At 43.9% G+C, this 18,673-nt stretch overlaps 1 protein-coding gene across 1 annotated transcript; it reads right to left on the reverse strand.

Moving 5' to 3' along the window:
- Window positions 1-173: 173 nt before the first annotated feature.
- On the reverse strand, window positions 174-12,722 carry rorca (RAR-related orphan receptor C a). Its single transcript, XM_079267963.1, has 10 exons — window positions 12,419-12,722; window positions 7,309-7,394; window positions 7,034-7,175; window positions 6,438-6,881; window positions 6,222-6,343; window positions 5,687-5,819; window positions 4,438-4,545; window positions 4,251-4,361; window positions 3,556-3,668; window positions 174-3,460 (listed from the first exon to the last, which is right to left on the reverse strand). The coding sequence occupies exons 1-10, from the start codon at window positions 12,423-12,425 to the stop codon at window positions 3,299-3,301; spliced, it is 1,428 nt and encodes a 475-aa protein (XP_079124089.1). The 5' UTR covers window positions 12,426-12,722; the 3' UTR covers window positions 174-3,298.
- Window positions 12,723-18,673: the final 5,951 nt, after the last annotated feature.

An 18,673-nucleotide genomic window follows, 5' to 3' on the forward strand; every position in this document is an offset into this window, starting at 1 on the left:
ATCTGTATGTATTATGACCAAAAGAAAAGGATTCTGTGTTTAATAAAACTGTGATAAATGTATTATTTCACATGGTTATGGAGAATAAATTGGTTCCTCTGTGCCGATCATTTTGGGTGCAATTAGTTTCATGAAACATAACGTGAAGCAACAAGTTTTTATTTTAATTGTAAAAAGACTTTTATTACATTCTTAAATCCACATATGGCATCACCGTTGTGCAATAACACCGATTGTGTTAAAACCTCTTCGGCTTTATATATCCATAACATGTCATGAATAATTTCTTATTAAAATCTATGTTGATTTAATAATAGTAATCTTAAAATATCATGAACATATAAACAGAAGGATCATGACAAAAGAGAAACTTTTAGGGAGACATCTTTAAAACCGCTCTTTAAAAAAATAGAATTACATCTCTCCAAGACAAAAAATAGAATTACATCTCTCCAAGACAAAAAGGACACTAACCTGATGAGAGAAAAAAACAGTCCACATCGGGATAAAAATCAGGAAACAAAAGATCACAACAAAACCAACACAAGATTCAGAGATTATAATCCACCTTTTAAATTTATTTTACTATTTTTAATATCCTATTTCATCTATGACTCAAACTCAAAAAAAAGGTCTTGCAATAATGATATTAGACAGGGGTAAAGTCTTTGATACTTTGAAATAAAACATTCACAAGAACATGTACTGTACACAGTGATCAAGGTTTTAAGGTCTTCTATGTTGGTGCAAGGCGTCCTGCTAGACTAACTGCAGACACTGTAGGACAGAGAGCCCAGCTATCTCCCTGAGTAACTCAGGAAATGCAAGTGCAGATCTTCAGTGCTGCCCCCCCCCCCCCTGGACAGTGTTTAGTCATGCAAAAACTACACTGAATCCTTTCAAAGCAGCATGTCTCACATTCTCCACACACACACAAAGTATTGCACTTTGTTACAATCTGTAAGCGTCATCTGACTGTCGTGTCAGCCGAGAGCTGACCCCGTGTTAGTGGTTGGCTGAGTATTTGGTACATCATATTCGAAATAACATTATTTGTCGTGCTGCGAGGTCAACAACGCTATTGCAATGGGAAAGACTTTATTGCACAATCCCACCACGCCACTGTCTTACGTACCCAGATAAGGGTCACACCCCTTCACACTATGTGAGATAATGTACGGCGAACAGCACTGTCCCAGCAGCACAAAGCAAACCAGGCTGACATATTAAATAGAGCTAGACATCCAACATCTGTCGTGTGATTGTCGCAGAATGCTGAAGATAAAAAGAAGAAGAAGAAGAAGAAGAAAGCATAAATTACAACTATTCTTTTCTAGTAGCTCCTCTGGGACAGAAATCCAATATGTCCCCCTACTTTGAAGAATAAAGGTTTCATCTGGACACACCCGAATGTCTCCAGAGACTTCAGACCGATCTCTACGTAAGTCGGGCTTCCTGGACCGAAAGGCATGCGCTGCTCTCAAATGATAGAAAAGCAGTAAGAGAGGATGCCGTCAGTATACGTTTGTCTTCTGTCCCGTTTTAAGAGCACAACAACATTTTTAGGATAGTTTAGTCACTGGCCTTCAAATTTCACCACTGATTGTTATATTTGAGAAGAAGCTCAGGGGGGTAGCTGATGGCTCAGTCAACCCTTTGCTGCGCCATGTAGTGTTTGAAGAGGGTGAGGTAGTAGCCAAAGGGAGGGGACAGAGGATCAAATTCTCCAATCAGAACACCTTGGCTTCCTGCGACAGCACGAGTCGGCCTCGACCCGAAGCAGTGAGAGTCGCCGCAGACAGCAAAGCCCCTCTGACTGGGCTTAAAGAACACCATCACCCACAAGTCCACTCTCCATTCTTTGCCCCTCGTCCAACCACGTAGGTGGAAAATGTGATTAGCTGTCGCATTTCAACACCAAACTCTCAGATCATTTTCTTTCTTTGCTCCCAAAGTCTTTTGAATCTGCTGGTTGAGACGGTGCTGGAGGTTTTTGGGGCGATTGGGGGGATGAGTAAGGTGGGACAGTTCCAGACGCTCGTCCATGAGAGCTCATAACCCCACAGTGGTCGGCTGCCCAGCACCTTGTTCATACAGCGTATCTACAGCGGGTGGGTGTATCTGGCATTTCCGACCAGTTTAACATGAGTTTCACAGATGGCAGTCTGAGTGCGAACCCGTAAAAACCAAAGAGTTCATTTTGGAATCGAACAAGGACTCATAAGTGCCATAATTATTCATTCGATTTTCTTTGCAGCAACACCAATCTCTCCGGCCCAGATCCCCAAAGTTTGGCCGGGCAGTATCTGTATGAGAGACCCTCCACCTAACTGGGGATGACATCATGACTGCTCTTATCTTACATGATTATAGAGGCGTTATTATTTATACTATATATATAAAAGGAGCATCTGAAAATACTTTCAAAATACCTCGGTGATTCTCTCACTCTCCAGGTGGCAATTTCAAAAGGGAAAAGGTATTTGGGCTGAGGTCACTGATTGCATAAAAAAAGAAAGAGCTCACTTACATCAGCGTCTGTGGATGTGCTAGTAAAGATACCTACAAAGACCAGTTTAAGTGCTGTGTTTTGTGCTATGTGTGCAAACACTCCGTTTGCCCTCGATTCACACAGTTTAAAAACCCCGTCTCTTTGAGAGTTTGATCATGGTCCCTTTAGAACAGCTTGTCCATACATTACAAAACTGCAAAATATGGGCGCTACCAAAAATATCGAATGAAATAATAAGCGGTTACTACACAAGAGAACTGAAACAGGCATCGTTACTGCAAACCTTTTTGAGGAACCGTGAGGATTTTAAGTATGTACATTCTATTTCGAGCCTAGAGTTGTGCTGAAACGGTAAAGGGAACGAGGGGATACATTCAACAACAGCTGACAGGAACTTTGAGAGTAGCGAGAGTCAAATTCAGCTTTATGAGAGAAGGTTACGGTCATCTCATAGAAAAATATTTTTTTGAGAATACAAATGATTTAGGCTACTCTTCAATAAGTTCCTTAAAAAAAAAAAAAAAGAGGTAATATGTACTGAGTAGCCAGCAGCAGTTCCTGTAGTGTTACGTTGAAGCGGAATGGACTGGCTGGCAGGGCAGAGTGAGCTCCTCCACAGGGTTGGGAGCTCATAGGTGAGAGGAGTGAGTCCTAAAGTGTAGCGTGCAGGATTGTCATTGAGCTGCTGGTTTGGTTTTGTCTCAGCTGGTTGCCACATTTGTTTTAATCTCCCCATCCCTCCACCTCAATGTCTCCATGTAAATCCCTCTATTTAGCGCAGCGCTTCTAGCCCTCTGTGGAGTCTGGGAAGGTGATTTCACTGCCAAACACCTCCCTATACAGAGGAGGGAAGGTGTACGCGGTCTCAGGGTGGACCAGACGGAAAAACTCCAGTTTGTCGATGTGAAGGTTGCAAATGGACTTCATGATGGGAAGCTTAGACACCATCTAGAAAGGAAATACAGACGAGCAGAATAAGTTAAAAGAAGAAATATACACAACAGGTGAATTATCTTGTCACAGTAATGCAGCAGGGTTTGCACCTTAGCTAGCTTCTCGTCTGACGCTCCCTCTTTTTGTAGGCAGCGCTGCAGAGCCACGTAGACTTTCTCCTGCAACTTCTGTATCTTCTGAACATCTGTCAGCCAGGGTCGGTCTGAGGGAGATTAAGAGTGACAAGATGGTTTCATGACTGTTGTCCTGCTGCCAATATGAACCTGATGAGGTTTACAATGTGCAAACATCTAGGAGAGGAATACAAAATGCACTGTGCACTGCTTGCAATTGTGCAGATTATATTTTCACTGCTTCTACTTTACAGCTGGACCTTCTTACATGAAAGTCATCCATCGTAAAGCCTTTTCTGTCATGCCAACGTATATTAACGTTGCACGGTAATGCCGTTGTCAGCGGGGACTCTCATGACTCTTAAACATTCAAGAGTTAACAGCAGGCAGCGACAAGCTAATTGTTGAATGTAAAAAAAAAAGTTGTGTTTTGGAAAATGACCATCAGTAAAGTCAATCACACAACCTTTGCAGCCACATGGGTGTGATTAAATAAGGACTTTAAGTGAATATCCTGTTGGCGCCAGCAACTTTCGGCAGCAACAGGCCTTAATGGACCAAATGTATGATGTCATGAAAAGTGGACTCTACGGGTTGATTTCACCAATTCAGTAGGATTGTAAACACTACGATGAGCATAAATATATGTCGTTCAAGAAATACAATCTCACCTGGTGAGAGCAGCACGGCAGCACTGAAGAGAGCCATCTCTTCCTCGGACATCTGTATACGGCTCAGGCTTTTAGCCAAGTCGAACACTGCATTCACCAGGTCGTCACAGCCTGGACGGAAGGAGAAGGTCATCAAAACAGAAACTACTGGCTGGGATAGCGAGAGAGAGAGAGAGAGTCCACTCACCAAGAGCTTTGAAAAGAGGAGCAGCTGTAAACTTTCCGTCAAAGAGCATCGTGTTGTTGATGGGGTTGTAGGCCCGACACATACGGATCAGAAGAACATCCAAGCAGCCTGTGAACACACCAGAAAAAGATTAGTGGCATGTACGTATTTAAGTATTTGAAATAGAGGAAAAGGAGCCTTAAAAATCCTTGTCAATTATCTACTTAAGCCATGTTCAGCAGCTATGCTGAGAAGAACTAAGCGGTTGTAATATTTCATTTGAAATTCACAAATTTTCTGAGGATCAAATGAAAAGGAGCAGCGGAAATAAAACCATTATTTTGATCCCTATACCTTGTTGTCCTGCTTAATGCAGTCATCTAGAGAAGAATGTGCAAAAAGCAATCAAGAACAATACATTGCACAGAAAAAGGTCACTCCTCTGACAAGAACAGTGAGTGGTTCTTTTAAATAATCACCACTTGTAAAATACCTGTCGTGTTGTAAGAGGAAGGCTTCTTATTCAAACACAGTGGGGCTAAATCTGCCCCCGTCATGATTACATTAAATAGAACATTCTTCACTGACAAGTTCATTGAATTTCATTTATTGAGAGAGCTATGAATGACGGGGTAATTGTCACCCGCACAACGAAGGAGGTGATTAGCATCATAAAAGGGTCATAAAGTCACTGGTTCATAGCCGACACAGAGATGTTTGGTCAAGTGACTTATGATTATGTGCTGCTGTGGATCTGACACATTTGAAGTGACTGTCAGGCCAATCGTAATTTCTCACTGGCCGACATTTTTTGTCAACCATGTAGCCGTTCTCCACCCTTCAGGTGTACCTGGCGTTTGGCGGATCGGGTGTGGACACATCTTTGTGTCTTTTAAACGTGGTCAACATTTTATGATTGACACATCTCATTAAAAGAGCGGTGGGAAAACCTTTGTGAGTGCTTCTTCCTCGTGACATTTCAATACTTCGGTGGCCACTCAAAGCCAGTATTGGTGGAAATAACTAGTTGTTTTGGGCTGTCACTTAAAAAAAACCCATATATTTAAAATTTCCAATCACGTGAAGGCCTCCATGAATTACGGTTAGAAGCACTTCATGGCGTGACTGAGACAAGGCCGGCCATTCAGAAGCCCCTTTTGCTTGCATGTCTTGTAAAAGAACAGCTCCTGACTGTTGCGTGGCTAAACACAAAGCACAGAACGGACTTGAACCTATACAAGGTGAGCGTATGCTGCCGTCGTGCACCGACCTGCTTTGAGGAGGATGATCTGATCGTTCTGACAGAGGTCCATGAAGCCAGAGATGCGCTTGGCAAACTCTACCACGTACTGGATTGCATTGGTGAGTTGAATGGAGCATTGCTGCCACATCGCCTCAGCCGACTGAAAAGAGAAAGCAAGACACAGGGAGGCTTTTATGAGAATTTCAAGACAAGCTGCAATCCATTGTTCTCTGTTGTGCTTATCTAGACTCTGGTCGAGTCATTTCCCCCTAAAGACGTCCTGACCTGCTGTGTGTTTGCTCCATCTCCCTTATAGCCCCTATGTACCTTATATGTCCTACAACCTTGACTAGTGAGAGAAAAAGCCCTCTGTGAGAATCAACTGCGGTGATACGAAGGGAACACTTCTATTTGTTTTAGCAAACCACCATGTAGAAGTTTTACAGCTGGTTTTTGTGCACGGTAAAAGAAAAATGAAAACCTCCCTCCCGCCCTCACAATACAGTTCTTGTAATGTGGATGACTGTCACATGCATGCAATACAGTAATGTGTGATAAATACCTTGGTCTGGTATGAGCGTGTCTCTTCTGGGTTATACAAGGTCCACGCCATTCTCTTCAGCTCCTCTGTGCTGTACTGGCTCGTCTCAATATCGGACTTCAGCACACTCTGAGTTATACGCTCTGAACAGAGAGAACGTTTTTCTCAATGAGATTTATTGAAATGAGACACACAACAGCAGCAGCCGTTACACAGCAGCTCGGCGTTCATACCGACCTATCTCGAGCAGGGAGCAGCCCTCGGGCAGCGGGTTGAGGATCGCATGTGAGAAGAGTCCAGAGTCGTGCAACAGCTGGTACTCGCGCTTGATGCTGTGGTTGGCGTCTACAAAGTCCAAGTTGGTCTGTTCTGGTGAACTCTGGGAGGATGAGGTGCTGCCTGCACTGCCGCTCAGCACGTCCAGGTTGCAGTAGTCTCCACCTGCGTCCTCGGGGGTCAGCGGCAGGTCGAAAATCAGGCCTTCCGGCATCACGCTAATGTCCTCCAGGTCGCTGAGCGCGGCTGGGGAGCTTCTCCTGTAGGTGCGGCCGTGGTCGGCCATGTCGCTGTCCTCTCGCTCGCGGACACCGAGCGCCGCGCACTCCTGGGCCTGCTGGTGCTTCTGGACCTCTGCGTACAGGCTGTCACGCTGCTTTTTGGACATTCGACCAAACTTGACCGCTGCAACAGGGAGAATGTTAAAAGAGTTAACATTCAGGAAGGTACGGCCTACATCAGACACAGATTACATGACTCGCCAACAGCGACAAGCAAAAAGTGTGAGGTGGAAACTCTGAGTTAATTAAGTATATAGATCTGGTGGCTGAACTCACCATCGCGGCTCATGCCCAGAGCGAGACACTTCTGCAGTCGGCAGTGCTGACAGCGGTTACGGTTGGTCCGGTCAATTAAACAGTTCCTCTGTCGTGAGCAGGAATACATAGCATTGTTCTGCTGGCTGCGTCGGAAGAAACCCTTCAGACAAAACAAACAAAAAAAGCACACGCACACACAAAATGTGAGCATTTTAATGTTTGATAACAACACCGTTGAAGCTACTTTTACCACTGGAACCAACAGCTGATGAGGGAGATGGATGAATGCTCACCTTGCAGCCTTCACAGGTGATGACACCATAGTGGATCCCTGAGGATTTGTCCCCACAGATTTTACACGGAATCACCTCTATTTGAGCTGGAGAGAGAGAGAGAAGAATGAGAGAGAACCAAAAAAAAATAAAAAAATCTGTCAACATTTCACAGATACGGACGTCAAAACGTAGACGTAAGTTACTTGGTTCGATTTGCATCTACAAAAACCCGTCGCACAGTTAAATACAAATCTTTTGGTCACCATTGCAATATAGATAAGTAGCTGGAACATTTAAACAAGACCACCACCACCTTGCATGTGACACTTGAATTTTCTGACGAGAAGTCCAGGTTATTTCTTGCCAGTCAAGTGTCGTCCGTGCATTACAAGTTGAAATGCGGCTAATAACGACGACATTCATTGCTTTGATTGTGAAGAAAGTATCAAGAACACGGTGGACGTTTACATTATACACCTTGAGATGATTGTGGAGGCCTGAGCCTTCTTACTCAGGAACAGCCTGTTCTTGTCATTATGTTGTTTATCTAAGTAGCCGGGCCTCCTCAAGCCCAGAATAGCAGGTTAATTGCATTAGCTGAGGCCCGGGGTTATAAAGCTTCACGGCTCTCTCTCTCTGCGTCGCTCCTCCTCCAGGATGACAACATGTTAAGCAGGTATGCTGTGAGAAAAAAGGCATACTGCTGTGCTGAACCCTCCATGGGCCTAAGATTGTAACCCACAAAACAACCGCAACTGCCTGTGACTGTGTGCGCGCAAAATGTTGATTCGGCACCGGGCAGCTGGGTGAGCCAAACAATCCCTAAACCACTTTCGTTGGGTCACAAGGGGTATTAGGCAACCTGTAAATCTCAGTGATGGCTTTAACGCGGCCATCGCAGCTCTCCAGAACATTGCTGTTTTCTAAAGGCAAGGCAAGTTTATTCGTATAGCACATTTCAACAACAAGGTAATTTGTTCTACAAATTCTAAAGGCTCTTTGATAAACCACATCACGGCCAACCAATCACATGAGCCACTCTGTGTGGGGAGAGCTATATGCATCACACAGACAGGCAAAGCAAAGGAGCTTAGTGACCGACAGTACCATGAAAATCACAACTATTCCCCCCCCCCCCCACAAAGACTCTCTGTGCAGTGCAGGAGACATATTTGAGTGCATCCTCCTGGCCAATGCAACTCAGGGGATATAAATAAATAAAAGGCAATGGAAAAAAAATCCCTTTCTATTGCTCCCTTAAATCGCTGTTGTATAACTCCCGTCTGGCCGCATTCCACGAACACACTCATTCAAAAAGGTGGTTGCCTTGGCAACAGGGCGACGAGCCTCCCTCACTCCCCTGCGCTGCCATTGGCTGTCGAGTCAGCGGCTTTTGTCCGTGACTCGCCGGTCTCACCTGCCAGTCAGCCGAGCATCACCGTCGTGAGCAAGCCCAGTGAGCAAGAGCTGCTCCACTGACACAGTTTCTCGTTCGGCATAAAGGGGGGCTCTCGTGTAGGTTTTAAAAAAAGGTGGAAGAAAATCTGACTCAGGGCTTTTTATTCAAGGCAAGGGTGGATTCGTCCCTTTTTGGTTTGGAAGGAAACCAATGTTGAAACCCCGACCGGGCCAAATTGCCACTTGAGCAACATCTGGAAATATTTCCCAAAGCATCTCGTACAGTAAGCTGCAGCAGGTGCAACTAACATGGCTAAGAGTAGCTCTTAACCTGTTGCAGCACGTCAAGTATGTGTGTGAAATTTCAGCCGTGTTTGAGCTCGACCACACATCTATTTTTACTCCGGTGCAGTTGGCTGCCGGGAGATTCCTTCTGCCGCTCTGGTCTATTGGCAAATAAACATTGCACAAATCACAGCTCAGCAGTGGACACTGTTTAGAGTAAATAACAGTGTGCAGATTATTAGAGGGGTCTCTGACAACTAAAGCAGTGTATTGTGCTGCCACCATACATTATTGGGTATGTTGAGACGCAGCATGGGCCGAAAAAACCAGTTTCTTTATTCTCATCGGAGTTTGTTTGGAGGACTTGGTTCTTATTCAGCAAGTGCTGACGCAAACAAGAAAACACTTTTTTAACTGTTTAAATGCTGTTAACATGTATTAAACACAATGCCTATATTTGAGAAGGAATGTACCGGTAATCACAGCTCAACTTTTTGAATTTTATAATTTAACTGAATAGCTTTGAAGTTTAAATCGAGCTTGAACAATATCCAGTATATATGCAAATGACGAGCCAGTAACTTAATTAATACACCTCACAGGAGCTTTGATGTGCAGTTGCTGCTACGCCAAGTTGGAAAGTACCTCCTATCAGAACTTGCACATAATTTCCTGGAACCTTATTGCAGAAAAGCATATTTTAACACTTAGAGCTTTTAAACTCTATGTGGCGATTTAAAAGTGCTTTTCTGTGTCTGGCGGTCAGCGCTTCTCTTCATCACTGCAGTAAAACCTCTGCTAGGGAGACTTTGCTCGCTCATCCCAGCGAATCAATCAGTGTCCAAGGTCCTATTTACCTTGAACTTAACATTTACATGACATGCTGTATACTCTACCTCCATTCTGACGGGCGTCTGGGGCCTCTATGGGAGGAACAGCATATGTGGTGTATTGTGCGATCCCATTGACCTACCTAGAGAACGCAGGTAACTCAATATGACCCGACACTAACCCCAAACTCCTTTCGGTAATTACTCAGCCGATGCAATAGTAGTGGGACGAGAGTTATTAGTGTACACCGAGACCACTGCACAGGCCTGCATCATGCATCGCTCTTAACTGTCGCCCTCGCTGATGTTTTTTGTGTCGCTGTAGACTGGAGTATCACTGACACAGCGTGTTATAAGAGGCTGCAATTATTTCCTTTCATCGTTCTGTGACGCAGTCGGCAAAAACTAGTTTCCTGACAGTCTTGTTAATTGTACTTCTATCCGCCCACGTCCTAAAAATTAGGTCAGCAGTACAGCTCTTGGCCCAATCAGGTGAGGATACTTTTAATCCTTCCCTCTCTTCTTCCGCTGCGTGCCTTATCGTTGATGTAATGGATTCCCCCGACTATAAACAACAAAAACAATGCTGTGACACTCCTACGTACGCCAACCTTTTCCCACTTCGCTCTCACATGCTGAACAATAATGCTAACAAACCAGTCGAGAAACCACTTCCTCACCACACACTGTGCCTCGTGCTGTTTGTGCAGCTCCGACCTTAAACCCAAGTGGGCCTCCTCCGCAACACAAGCAAAACCAGACGGAGGAATTCAGTTCGCAGCGTGTCATTTTGCATGCGGCTCCAAACCCGCAGGAACAAATTTAGGACGACGCTGCCGCAATCACAGCGGCCTTGACCTAAAATCTCTTTAAATGTCACTTATCCTATCTGGAACACAGATAGGGCAGTACATAGGCCTATGAAAACGACCTAAGATACTGAACAGAAAAATATTACTTGTATGTAATCATTGTTTGCATTGCTGCAAAACAAGTTGCAATGACTTTTTGCCTGAATGCAGGCTGGGTTGAGAGTTAAAGCTTTAGATAAGGGGAAAGGAATCTCAGCGTGAAGTTGTCATAGAGAAAGGGCACCTTGACACACACTGTATGCGCGCTGTGAACGGCGTTAAGGCTGCAACAGATAGTGGCTTTGAGAGCTTTCCTCTTTACGGCCACCTTTGATCCCGGGCTACCTGGGCTCCAACTGTCTTATGAGGCTTAGTCCACTTGGCCGTAAAATCTTTAAGTGCTTTATTTACATCTGTTTGATCATGTGGCATCATACCAACCTAGCGTGATTTTGCAACAGTTTACAACAACAACAAGTCTGAGACAAACAAGTAGAACAGCATTGTTTGCAATCCATCAGGGGAATCAGGAAAATGACGACTATACACGGCTTTTTCCTTGCAATGCTTGACCGGACTGACACATACTCTCGTTGATGTAAGGAAAATTAGCCGGCAGAGGAACCCGAGCTTCACTGCATCCTGCTGTGCGTCACGGTTACATGTGGACTTGCTGTGCTCATATCCTGCTCACCATCACAACTCCACAAAACTGTGACCTGTTCAATCTTTGTACAAGTTACAAAATACATTTTTCCTAATTTCACACATAAAATATGTATCAAAGAAGGTCACATCCTCCAGTGCAGCTTAAATCGACAATATTCTAAAGAGGAACATTCTGTCCGATAACGAATTAAAAATATTATTGTCTCATTAGTAATCACGACAGACCGTGGCACTCCACCACCGTGCGCGCGCACACACACACACACACACAGTAATCCTCAATGACAGAACTAGGTCAATGGAGCGCACCAGCTCTCTCTCTCTCTCTGACGCTGAAAACAAAAACACGCTCGCTTATGAATTATAACTATTGCATTAAACCATAGTTCAACACACCATCAGTGCTTTTGAGGCACAGTAATTAAAACATCACACGCATTTAAAAAAGAAAAGAAAAATAAAAGAAATGTCGACAGTAGCCTACCATTTGTCAGACTAATGGTTGGGTCATGGTAAAAAGTCTGACTAAAGCGTAATAAAAGGGAGGAAGAGCTAAGAAAAGGGGGACGATTCATTCACCGTAAACAAACCCTGCCAGCAGCTCTTCTCTCGGTTTGACAGCCTCTGAATCACTCCTCACTCCTTCTTCCTCTCGCTTACATAACTGGAGTCACCGCTGAAATTAAATAATTCAAAGCTACAACGCATTCCTCTCATCAAAGGCAAATCTAAATAAATGCACATAATCTTTACAGTTCATACACATAAACTCAACACACTTTGCGAATATTTAGTTTTGCTGTCGTGAAAATAAACAGTTTTTTTTTAAACCCGAAAACGTCCCTATGAAGCTTTTAACTATTTTATTAACAATTGTCAAGGTCCTTCCGGTGACAGTTTGATGCATAACCTAATAAACTGTATTGTACGTGCCTCTGTGGTGTGAACGGTGTTTTCTACAAGTGCGAGCCTGCAGCCTACGCACTTTGAACAGTCGCACAGCCAGCAGCGCCTCCAACGCGCTCAATGCAGCTCAAAAGTTATTTTAAAAACACAAACAAAATACATTTTATCTAGCTAATTCCACAAACTCACCTCTCATGTCGGCGGTGAAGTGTATTCAACTCTTCAAGTCATGCAACTCCAGGTGGAAACGAAGCCGAGAAACGCGGAGAGCGACGCGCACTTATTCGTTCCAAATCCGGAGCAGCTGAAAACTGTCACAACAGCAAATCCTCACATGGATTTTTCTACCCTTTTTTTTTTTCTTCGCACGCGCCGACCTTAAAATAAATGAAAGCACCGGTGTGTTGTAGTTATGTACTTCCTGTCCGCGCAGTCTCAGAGGTACTGCTGTGATAAAAACACGTCTACGTCTGCTCGTCCTCTCTCTGTGCTGCTCTGCGGCTCGCTGCCTGTAACCTGGCTTCGGCGCGTGGACTACACATGATCCTCCTCACCCCGCGGTCCGCCCGCCTCGTGCCCCGTGATCTGACGCCGACGCGCGCGCGCTAACGCCGCCCTCCGCGCGCTTTCAGGAAGTTCACGCGTGTGTGGGAAAGTGTGGCAGTGTGTCACTTCAGACCGACAGTCTACCAGCGTGGGAACTGTTTAATAACAAGCGCACCGTTTTATTTCTTAGCAAATGTTCCCCGATGAAAAGGAACCATGCAACATTTTATATTATAGATCAATAAAGAGCTCTCCATGGCCACTTTAATGTGGACTATACAATCCTAGATGACAGATTTTTAAACAGACTATATTTCTTCTAAACGGGCAGGGCAATGGAAAGTATACGACTTTATTGTACAATTAAACTGTATAATTTGTATTTCAACATCACTTTTTGTTGCATGGACACAATAAACACAACCTGCTGTACATATTTCCTCAGGGAGCAAAGATGTGAATGTGCATTTATTGTCTTCCTAATTTCCCTCCTGGTGGTTCCATAGCTAGTTCAAAAACACACATATTTCTGCCTCTTTCAACAGATTATATGAAACATGACTGTGTTTGGTTGTTGGAGAAGACCTGCTGCAAACACAAAACAAGAAAGACATAGAAACCCCCAACACAGCAATGGACCAACGTGAACAACCAATGTAATAATTAAACATAATATTATAATAGCATATTTAAAAACATTCCGCTCAGATGTTTTGTACACATCTCTTGATGCAAAATGCACAATGCAAAATGCATGAATGTATACAGTATGTATGCATGTATGCATGTATGTTTGTATGTATGCAGATACATTTTTCATTCCTCCGACACAAACAAAAGCCATTAATAACAATAATGCAGATGAAATGAATTGATTGGCAAGGTATGATGACGAGTGTATCATCTCGTCTTTCTATCTTTTTCCACTATGAACGCTTCTGTCCTCAATCACGTCCAAATCAAAGCTCATCATTTTAAATACAATCTCTCAGCACCACCTATGCAAGCTGACAACATTAGAACACAAATGCAAAGCAGTACTGTGTTTGCTTCTTACTGAATGCACACTTTTAAAAACACAATGCTGGGAAAAAAGGCCGAAAGTGATTATTATATTCTCTGCTTGTAAACTTCCTCTTCCTCCCATTTCAACGTGGTTTTGTCAGTCTGATGGTTTCCTTCCCGATCCTCATCTGCCGTCTTTCTCGTGGTTATATTTTGTCCCTCTGTCGCCATGAAGCAGCCACACATCCATCCGGTGTTCATCTGCAACGTCAGTGACCCCCTGACCCCTGAATCCTATGTAACCATGGCAATATCCAAATTAGAACGGGGAGCACGGAAAGAAGGCGGCGCTTAGAGCTTCGAATACAGGCATGTATAGCTCCCGACCAGCTTTCCAGATTAAGGCAGATGGAATGAACGCGCCTGCCGCTGTGTGTGTGTGTGTGTGTGTGTGTGCACTCTGTGTGTGTGTGTGTTGGGCGTGAGAGACATAAACTAAAGGGGAAATCAAACACCTCCTCAACAGAGGTGGTGATGGGGATGATCACACCTTTGGAAGTGCTTTCTGGACGTTCAAACTGTGGCGCAGAAATGCAATGACAATTTTACAGCTCAAACTGGCCTCTGCCCCACGGCGCATAAAGCCCAGTATACTGAGAGGATTATTTTAGGATTCAGGCTCCGGCTTCCATAATCCTCTCTCTCCTCTCCCTCATCCAGCTAAATCCTCTCCCTTCTCCCTTTTCAAATGCCCACTGATCTGTCTCCCTCAGAGTCTCTGTGCGGCTGTAATCTGATTTGTACCTACTGTATCTTTCACCTGAATCAACATCAATAGGTCAGTGTGCTAAACTACAGGGTGCTGCTTCCCTTTTCCTCCTGTGAGACTTTTTCACTCGTCATTACTTTCTCCTCCTCAACCTGAATGATGTCCTGACTGGTCTTTGATTGAAATGTGTGCGTGCAGTATCAATATCTTCAGGCTGAAGCCATCATTTTACACGTCATTAAGAATGAAAGTTCATTCTTTAACTTTGGGAGACAATATAATCCACAGGCCCTATTTAACAGCTCTTCTGTGGCTTCTATTGTACCACATGATTTTAGCAGATGGAATTTCCCAGTTTTCATGTTGTCATCGTTTCTAATGGCGCTGTACTCTTCAATGGATAATTACATGTTTTTAAAAAGACGTGACGGTTAAAAATGCCACGATCAGCAGACCTGCATATTTACATAATAAAACTAATATGCTGATATTCAGCAGGTATTATGACCCCCATATAAGTTTATTGTGTTAGCATGTCAGGATTAGCTAAACATCACAAAGCAACAGACATAGTATGAGGGTGGAGCTAAGTACAACCGATTGCTGAATAAGACATTTTTAGGCAATCAAAAAAGGTTACAATTAACTTACATAAACTGAAAACACCCAGATCGGTCAAAGCTGTTATAGCCAACCTGTCAACCACAAGGTAGCCCCGCCCTAAAGCATACCCTGCCCATATCGTCTATTTTTCTCCAAATTGGACAATAATTTACTCAATGAACATCATGCTGTATTGAAGAAGACTTGAAACTATCGCGGTTGAGACCATAAACTCATGTTCACAATGCTTACTGACGTGATAAATCAAGTGAGAAGCAGGGCCGTTTTCTCATAGACTTCTATACAAACAGACATCATTTTGCAACCAGAGTCACCCCCTGCTGGTCACTAGAAAGAATGCAATACCGCCTGGTATTTATTCATCAACCAAAGTGTTGGACGAACACAAATTTTGACGTGATGTTCGATGAAAAGTCAGAGGATTACAAAAATAACTATTGTCTGTAGCAAATGTCATTGGAACAAACTCAAATATCTAAAATCAGGAGATCCTCAAAATCAGTAGAAATCATCCTCCGGGGAATCTCAGTGTTTGTACAAAATGCAATGGCAATGAGATATTTCAGTCTGGAACAAAGTGGTGGGCCCACTGACAGAATGAAATTGTCATCCATGGAGCCATGCCGCTAACTGCAGAGGTAGAAAAGCTCTGTTGCTCGTCTTTAAGTGGTTTTGAGGACAAATCATCGAATTGAAAATAACCTTTAAAATGCTGCTGCTTCAGTATTCTTCAGCTCACCTAACGCCTCATCAACTACGGTTTTATGCTTGTTGCAAGGTGAACTGGATGTGACATGGTTAGCATGAGCTAATGAGCAAAACAAACAGACAAGGAGCAAGCCGGAGTGCCCTTCAGTTCACTTTTGACTTGGTATTTGTCCTCCATCAGCAGCTGGCTGAATTTAATACCCTCAGGTACACGTCAGCTTCACATCCTGTCGTCGGGAGTCACGCTGTTTATTTGGTCTTTTGACGGGCAATATCTAAACGATAGGCATCCAATTAAAGTTGACATTTACCATGGTGTGTCTGTCCGTGCTGCTTCCGCACACAGTCTTTGTCCCGTTGTCTGTCGATAGTGCTCTGCCTCCATCTAGAAAATATCGCATCTGACATTCACGACAGGAAGAAGCGACCGCAGGCATTTGCAGAGTCCTGACAGGGGTTTGATAAAAGAATAGAGGAATAGACATACATTGAGACAGCCGAATAGATAATACAAGGACCCAGAAGAGATTATTGCAGAGATTATGTCTGAGATTTTAAAAAAATGGAATTTTAGAGATCTGGACTAGGGATACCAGCGTACTGGGACTGCATATTCATCTTCTCAGGATGATATTACTGATCCAGGCTCAGATGAGATCATGCATTCACTGCAATACACAGGTACACACCTTTAAACACAAGTCCCGTCATTTACACAGTTATCTTTGGATGACCAGTCAGCTGCGAAGAGCCAAAGGCATTTGTGTGGCTTCTGTCTGTTAGGCCTAGAAGTCCATTACCTCATATCTCATTCCTACCATCTGCTGTTATTTCCCCCACCCTTCCTCTCATTGCTAATTAAGTGCAAATCCTGTCCTCATTTCTATGGTTACAAGTTACGACACATGTCGTTGGAGCGATGTCATCGTTCATTCTTGCATTCATGTGAATGAGCCCTGAAATGTCAACTAAAGAGAAAAACTAATGTCTGTACATGTCTGCACAAGACGTAATGTGCCGGTATGTCCAGTGAGGCCTGCACATACAGAGGCAAGGCCAGAGGGGCGTCTCCCCCGACCAGAGTCAGAGGCTTTGAAGTTGGTTTACCAGCATGAGTTGAATGTTTGTTGAGTTGACATTTTTTGTTGGAAAGGCAGTAACAAAAAGATGCAAAGTAACCACAGAGAGGTAGAAAATATCTGCAAAGAGACGCAAGATTACTACAAAGTGACACAAGAGAAATATCTTGAGACAAAAGAACCACAAAGAGATGCAAAATTGCCACAAATAGACACATAACAAACAAAAAGAAGCACAAAACAACCACAAAGAGATGCAAAGCGACCACAAAAAGACGCAAAACAACTACAGAGATGCAAAATTAGCAAAAAGTGATACAAAACGACAACAAAGAGATGAAAAATGACTATAAAGTGATGCAAAACAGCTACAAAGGGACGTTTTTAAACCTGCCCCTGGTCACAGAGCATTTATACAATTATTTGTCAAATAGGCAAACACAATCCCTCTCACAGATGTCTCCTCTGAATTTCCTCTCCAACCAGTTTACCGAGGCAGGCCTCGGTTTCAACATAAATAAGAGAAGAGAGACCGATAGATAATGTATGTATGGCCGCCACACACACAGCTGGGTCACAGGGCGTCAGTATAGTGGGTTTGCGTGCGTGCTTGTGTGCTACAGTGTGGAAATTACTGTGATTGCAGATTCTGTGAGAAAAGGAAGACAGGAGCCTGACCTGGTGTGTGTCCACCAGGGAGCCATTTTAACAGTCTTGCTGCTTCTTTGCGCTGGAAAATAGAAAAATTCTACATTGTACAGATCCGGCACATGTTTTTGCACAGCAGAGGTAGTAGTCTGAACATGGATTAAAGATACAAAATATGACATATGTCCACATAGAATGAAAACTAACAAAAACAAGAAATCCGAGAAATTAGAGAAGCAAAAAGCGTGAGCAGGAGAGACACGACGGTAGAGAGAGACCGTAAGGAGAAACAGAGAGAAAAAGCCCAGTCGATGTCCCAACGATCTGAAGATGACACTGAAAGGAGATCTGCCGCTTCCAACCCTCGCTTCCATGACAACAGTCGCTGACAGGGCCCACGACCCCATGGCTTGTCTGTAATGAATCATCTGCCTTGAAAGTGTGGTAACACCCACAAATGTACACATATATGCACGCAAAAGCTCACACACACACACACACACGCGCACACACACACACACACAAACACAGCGATATTCTCCTCTTACGACAGATTGCCTTTCAGAGAACGCTTGTTTACCACCGGCAGGAAAAAGGATTGTTTTTCAGCGGGAGCCTGTTGACCTGAGAGAGAAGCGGACTGTTAGCTCAACCATAAGAGCAGTTACCAAACCTTTGTGATTGATGACCTACCCGGATTACTGCTTTTGAGCCACACCTGGAATCTGCGTGTTCATGTGTGCATGCACATCTACATGTAGGAGCGTCTTCACGCGGGTGTGTGCGCGTGTCATGTGACAAGCCTGGCATGCTTGTATGCGTCGGTGAAAGAAATGTGTGATCCATTTGCTCGTCAACAGCTGCTCCGGAGAAAGAGACGTGGATGGATGAGGACAGTCGTTGACACCTTTAAAGAAGCAGCTGAAGGAGCACCTACGTGTTTTCTTTGGCCTTTGGAGTCGTGCTGACATGTGTTTTGGTCCGAGCCATCAAACGTTGAAAAGTTTCAAATTTCACACAAATTTCTTCAATTATACCCATGGCTGCTCTGTGTTCTTGACCTGT

The sequence above is a fragment of the Melanostigma gelatinosum genome (genome assembly GCF_949748355.1).
Source record: "Melanostigma gelatinosum genome assembly, chromosome: 4".
Taxonomy (NCBI): domain Eukaryota; kingdom Metazoa; phylum Chordata; class Actinopteri; order Perciformes; family Zoarcidae; genus Melanostigma; species Melanostigma gelatinosum.

Bases quoted from the DNA above. Each gene is read 5' to 3' on its own strand.
- rorca (XM_079267963.1), bottom strand. The intron at 7,176-7,308 runs GTGAGCATTCAT...TTTTGTCTGAAG, and splicing joins TCACCTGTGAAGGCTGCAAG to GGTTTCTTCCGACGCAGCCA. The intron at 4,362-4,437 runs GTGAGTGGACTC...CCTTCCGTCCAG, and splicing joins TCCTCTTTTCAAAGCTCTTG to GCTGTGACGACCTGGTGAAT.